Source organism: Equus asinus, chromosome 25 (genome assembly GCF_041296235.1).
Source record: "Equus asinus isolate D_3611 breed Donkey chromosome 25, EquAss-T2T_v2, whole genome shotgun sequence".
Lineage (NCBI taxonomy): Eukaryota > Metazoa > Chordata > Mammalia > Perissodactyla > Equidae > Equus > Equus asinus.
In genome coordinates this window covers 48,310,445-48,317,130 of record NC_091814.1, presented here as the reverse complement: position 1 = coordinate 48,317,130, position 6,686 = coordinate 48,310,445, and the positions used below count along the sequence as shown (strand labels likewise).

Here is a 6,686-nt window from a genome sequence, read left to right as displayed (position 1 = left end):
AATCCAGGCCATTGGAAGTTTGTCCATGTCTGATATAGGCCCTTCTCAAATTTTTGTTAATCTCATGCCTTCATTGAAGCAGATCCTTTAACAGTCTCCAACACTTTGTTCTTGTTCTTCAAGATCGTAGCTGTGGTGGGATGGGACATGCCTGACTGGTAAGCAATAGCCATCACTGATTTTCCACCTTCATAGTCCTTAATCATTTTAAACTTCATTTCCAGGTCAATCTTACATGGCCTCTTACTGGCAGCATTAGCAGTGGATTTTGTACAGTTAGGGGCCATGATGAGCAAAAGAACCCGAGATTAAATCAAGCACAAGAGAAAATAATGCAGTCAAGAGACTCAGTAAACACAGATGTATGAGGCTGCTGCCGGCATAACCCAGCATAGTGTTTCACAGTAAACCTTTTTTTCATAAGTAGACAGAGTACACTCTAAAAGTATAGCATAGTAAATATGTAAATCAGTAACATAGTCATTTATTGTCATTATAAGTATTATGTACTATAAATAACTGTATGTGCTATACTTCTATACGACTGGCAGTGCAGTAGGTTTGTTTACACCAGCATCACCACAAGCACATAAGTAATGTGTTGTGCTATGATGTTATGATGGCTGTAACGTCACTAGGTGACTGGAATTTTTCAGCTCCATTAAAATCTTCTGGGACCACCATCGTATATGCAGTCCATCACCAACCGAAATGTCGTTATGTTGGCATGACAGTAATTAGATGTATTAAGACACCATGAAAAAATCAGACCTGTAGCCATCCTTAGCAGAGAATTTCTCACTCTTACTCTGAATTTGCAGTTTTGAGAGCCTACTCTCTGACTGGAACTCATCTAAGGGGATTTCCTATGCTTTCCTTCAGTGATACGTTCACAGCATGTTTGGAAGTCTCCTTTTTATCTTTTACTCTTCCATTTCTTCACATCTGGGAATAGCTCTAATGTCTGAAGTAAACACAACAGCCTCCATTTTCATGAACCTCAAATTCCTATTACCTCATAAGCCACTAAGAATTAGTTTAAATGGTACCCGCTTTTAGGTGATCAGTATTGCTTAAATGTTAGATTGCTTCTATACCACAAAATAATTCCCTTTTGTGAAATAACTGCTTTTCCTTATCTAATGATTTATTTATCATACGACTGGAGTGTTAGTAGAGGCAGGGAACAGATTTGAGATTTTAGACTAATTTAGTCACTTTCTCCTTAATGAAAGCAATGGGATTCTGGAGGCAATCATACACACATACCTTCATAAACCTAAAATAAAATCAGCCCTCATTTTTCATCAACCATAGCAAGAATATTTCTGGAAATATTGATCTGTATTCTTTCCCACATGTGATTGTCTCTATAGTTAATATGGAACATCCACATTTTCTTCTTTCTTATCTTTTAATTTTCAAAGGTTTTGAATTTGGGAAGCCTAAATTGAGCTGAAATATCTCCATTTGTATAGTCTTCCCATAGAATTTAAAATAAAATCTGAACTCCTTTACAATAGCATGCAAGGCAATATATGATCTTGCTCTTGCCTACTTCTCTTATCTGATATCTCACATTATTATTTCTAGCCACACTGATCCTTTTTTATGTTCCTTGAACAGGACAAGCTTATTTATGCCTCAGGTCCTTTCCCCTTGCTATTCACTCTATCTGAAACACTCTTCTCCCAGCTTTCGACCTGGACTGGTGGAAATCTTTCAGGTCTCAACCTACCTCTTCAGGGAGCACTTCTCTGATCGTGCCATTTAAAGTAGGCTCTCTTTCCCCAACTAGCTACTCTCTATAACGTCACCCTGTTTATCTCCTTCCTGGATAGCACTTGCCACTGAAATTATTTTGCTAATTTTTTACTTGTTTATTGTCTATATCCTTTTAGACAAATTAGTGTGCTACTGGCTGCAGGTAATAGAAACCCCAAAGTCACTTAAAAATATGAAATTTATTATCTCACATAACTCGAAGTCCAACAATAGAGAAGTTTCTGGGTGAAAGAGAATGAATATTTTTAAAATGACATTCAAGGATCCAAATTCTTTCAGTCTCTCTGGTCTACCATCCTTATTGTCTAGCTTTATTCTCCTCTGGCTTCCCTCGTGGTTGCAAAATGGTTGCAATGGTTCTAGATGTCACATCCAGACACAACAATGGCCACAGGGAAAAGCTACTATCTCTTCCTGCATCTCATCTAAAAATGCTAGGAATTCTTTCCCCACAGTGCCCATTAGATTTCCTCTGATTTCCCATCAGTCATATTGGATCATTTGCATGGAGATGGTTTAGACCAATTACTCATAATGAAAAAGACATTGGAAAGTCAACCACCATAACCACATAAATGATCACTAGAGCTTCAGGGTGTTGTCTATCTCATTCACAACTGTAATTCCAAAGCCTACTGTAGTACTTGGCACACAATAAGTGTTCAATTAATAAGTGAGTCCATTTAAATAAGTAGGACAGGAGGAAGAGAGAAAACTGACATTTGTTGAGTTCCTACTAAGTGCCAAACACACAATGTGATCTTCATTATAATTTACTTCTCAGAAAATTTTATAAAAAATGGTATTATTTCCCTTTTACATAAAGGAAACTAATGTTTAAGAGATTAAGAAATTTGACCAAGATCACAAAGCTAGTCAGTCACAAGACTAGGATTTGAAACTATCAGTGTCTGGATCTGAAGGTCATGCATTTCCCACTACAAGCTAATTAACAAAAGGTCATCTTTCCCTTTCAGAAACAACTGGACGCACCTGTGTAGATCCTACATGAAAAACAGCTAAAGAAAATTTGGTTAAGTTCATCCCTAGCCCAGGACAGTCATCAGGAAACCAGTAGCCTTTCACTGATATTACTGATATGGTATGCCCTACCCTACCACTTGTTTGTTTTTTAAATATATACTAAAAATCAGGTGGCTGTGTGCCATAGGAAAATGGGAGAAACGACAAATTGAAAAGGAATGTTTCGCCCTAATACTAAAGTGAGTTCACAAAAGTGTTTGGTGAAGTGTCTGGTGGTGAATACTAAGTGAAAGCTTAGCAAGCTGGCAAAGCCTCAGAATCCTAGATAAAACCCTGACGTCTTGAAAACTACACTGTGAGAAATCTGGAAGATTGGGTCTATTCCTGATTCGGCTGTGTATCCTCAGCAGCTTGCACATAGTAGGGGCCTAATAAATATGTGTGGACCCCATGTATGCATGCATCAATCATTCAATCTACAAGTAGGGGCAAGATTGTGCCAAGAGGAGACCCACTGGCTACAAATAAATAAAAATTCCGTGACTAGTCCTATCTTTCTATTGCCTTCTGGTGGGGAAAACAAAGAAGAAAGGAGGAAGCTTCAGTATTCAACTACTGCCAGTTCAGCAGTGAACTCGCCAAGTGGTCACCCTCGGAATACAAGGAACTGCATACGAGAACAGGCAGTATTTGAGATTACCCGAACCTCCAGCAAAGGGCCCGGCTACTTTCTGAGCCGCCCCGGAACCTCTTGGCAGGATATGTGGGTTCCAAGGGGAACGATTTAGGAACAGGACCACTTCCTGCTGCTGAAGAGGGGAAAGGGGTGGGGAGGAAATAGTTCGAGGAGCGGCATCCTGCGTGCGCTAGCGGCGGCCGAGGAGGAGGCAGAGAGCGGGCGGCAGGTGGAGGAGGCGGGGGAGGCTGCGGCACAGAAGAAAGTGTCAGAGCCGGTGAGTTAGCCGCCGCGGAGCACGGGACAGAGGACAGCGCCCGAGGCTCGCTTTGCAAATCTGCGGTCCCAAGTTAGCGAGCTGCCCGGTAGGGTAGGAGCCGTGCTTTGCCCGCTGCCTGTCAGTCAGCGGCGACAAGGGGCTGCTGGGGCGCTGGGACTGGGCCTCACGGGGCACCAGACTGCACTACGGCTGGCTGACAGCCCTACCCCGGGGCCGGGGAAGGGGCTGGGCTGCTCTGCCTGGGGGCTCTGAGGTTCCGCAGCCTGGACAGCTTTCCCAGACAGAGGTTGGAATTCGGGGAAAGGAAATGGGTACGTGCGTCCCATTTCACCCTCGGGTCCTAGCGAGATCCTGCCAAGTGGGTGGTGGACTTTGTTTCAGGGACTGAGAGAAGGGCTCGCAAAGAGAATGTTAGTCTGGAGCCCTAGTTTCTCTGCCCTGTTCGAGCTGCCCGGTCCGTCGGAAGCGGAGTTGTTTGTTTTTAAAGGCAAATACTTCCTCCTGCTCCTGTCACTTCGGGACAAGTTAACAGCTTTCAGATCCCTTGCGACACCAGCATGTTCCCTATCCGATCTATCTTGTTAGTACTGCTGTGGGTATCTGGTGAATGCTCTGTAGGTATACATGATGGTGAAGTCAAAGTTAAATGTCGCCAAGCACTTTTTGAAGAGAGACAAGACTAACCTAAACGGCGCCCTTTGCTCCCCCTCACGTACAGTCATTTTAGCATTTAGAGTAAGGATAGTCATCTTATAGGTAAAGGTTATGATTGTGCATCTGCAAAAGGCCTGTGGTATAGTAGGATATAAAATTTTTTACCGCTGAACGAAATGATTCTATAGAGATTGTCACTGGAAGGATCAGAAATAGTTTTTATTAAGTTACTGCTTTTCTGTTGTCTTAGGTTCGGCTTTAGAGTGTGGTGAAGGGTACTTTTCATGGTGCATGGAAGGAAAGCCAATGCGCAGGTAGGCATTTAGGAAGAAAATCTTCGGTTTCACTGACTGAAATTCAGCACGTAATAATTCAGGGCTTCGTTTAAATTTTTTTTTTTTTTGAAGTTTTCAAATCTTACCAAATTCTGCTTGGAACTAATGAGTCCTGTTCTAAAATAAATCAAAAGTAATATCAGGAATTAATAGCTTTTTTAATAGAGTAAAATATAGAACTTAGATTTATAAAGAGTGCTATGAATTTTATGTAATTGTTAACATTTAAATTTTCCTTTTTGCTTAGTAATTTTTTGTAATAGTCTCTAAGTGTATTATGCTACTATTTGGATTTATTATAGTCTTCAATTCCTTATAGAATGTAGAGGGTTCTGTTGCCATATAAGAATAATGATTATTTATAATACACTGTACTGAATGTCTAATTATGATTTTGATTATTTCATTGATGTTCAATAATACATTTGTTCTGTCAAAGTAGCTGCATTGCAGAGAATATTGTTTTAGGACTAAAAAAGGCATTGGACATTATAACTTAGTATGTGGAAAAATACAACAATAGTGGGAAAATATAGACAATTATAGGCCATCCCATCCCCAGAATTCAGTAAGCCTCTTTCTCAATCTGTTCTAACAAATAGGACTAAAATTGTTGTTGAAACAAAATCAGCCCAGTTTTATTTCTTCATTTTTAAAACTCATTTTACATTGATTGAACTGTATTTAATCATTTGTTATTCAACATCACAGATAAACAGCTCTGGCATGCCCTTTTAAGAGAAGAAACATTTTATGATGGGAGTATGACTTAGAACCAAAAGCAAGAACCAGAATATATATCTTTTTCCAGATCTGTTACTGATTTTTTAATTGACCTTGAGCTGTTCATCTTCTCTGTGCCCCAGTTTAATTCTGTATTGTATCTGACCAGGATATTGGAAATTAATGAATGCTTGCAAATACTTTATATCCCCAGATGAAAAGATGTTTTGGATGTAAGAATGCCATTATCTTGTTTATATCTTACTCTACAGTAGGAATAACATTTGACTGAAAATATGTGAAGTTAACAATACATATATTAAATGCTTCATCACATCAACTTTTAACATGATTGCAAAAAACCACTGATTGCTTTTCATCCTTAGCTTCCATAAATGTCATATCTTATGTAATTGCTAAAATAAGAACATATTATTTTTTAGAAAGAGAAGGCACAGCGTAGGAATGTTTTTGGTTTATCAGTAATTTCTATATAAAATATTCGCTAATCACTCATACCTACCCTTTTTTCTTTTCTTGCTCTATTATGTAATACCACTAGTTATTCAAAATAGTGTTGGAGACTTTTGGTGCCATTAATTGTTAGGTACAGCTCTTTCTTCATCCCCCTCACTTGGCCAGAGCCTGGCCTACCCATTGCTCTCTGGTTTTACTTTTACTTGCTGCCTACATTAAGTCATGGTCATACTTCCCTACCTTTCCTTGTTGGGCTATCATTCTTGCTGCTGCAACCTAGAAGGCAATATCTGGAAAGTAATGTTGGGTTTATTCTTAGCTATTGGAGAAGCTTTGAATGAGAAGTAACTCTTTATATCGAGATTATTTGACATAATGTTCCATGTTCATTCTCCCTACTAGAGCATGAGCTCTGAGTCTTCTATATCTTTGCATCCCTGGCACCTAATGATCACTGAATAATTGTTTGAATGACTGAATGGTTCTGCACACTTTTACTCTACAAAAAAAGAAAAAAAAAACTATAAACAAGACAAGATTGAAAATTGTTGTTAAAGGTATTCTAATGCTTAGTTATAAAGTTTTATGAAATTGATTGGCGTTTTACTAGTAAAGCTTCATTCATTTATTTAACTAGCTATTATGTGTACGTGATACAAAATTTAAAGGTAAAATAGGATAGTCAATGAAAAGTAAGTCTCCCAATGCTGACCCCAGCTCCCAGTTTTCCTCTCCAGAGGGAACCCCTGTAAACAGTTTCTTATGCCTTCTT

At 39.2% G+C, this 6,686-nt stretch overlaps 1 protein-coding gene across 2 annotated transcripts in view; it reads left to right on the top strand.

Moving 5' to 3' along the window:
- Positions 1–3,577: 3,577 nt before the first annotated feature.
- Positions 3,578–6,686, top strand: part of KLHL20 (kelch like family member 20) — a 54,947-nt gene continuing 51,838 nt past the window's right edge. Inside the window, exons 1-2 of one of the 2 annotated variants that reach the window (XM_014852885.3) lie at positions 3,578–3,722; positions 4,630–4,693. In XM_014852885.3, coding sequence (XP_014708371.1) covers positions 4,671–4,693 — 23 coding nt within the window. In that variant the 5' untranslated portion in view covers positions 3,578–3,722; positions 4,630–4,670. The remainder of the gene's footprint in view (positions 3,723–4,629; positions 4,694–6,686) is intronic. The other variant, XM_014852886.3, reaches the window with a different exon arrangement.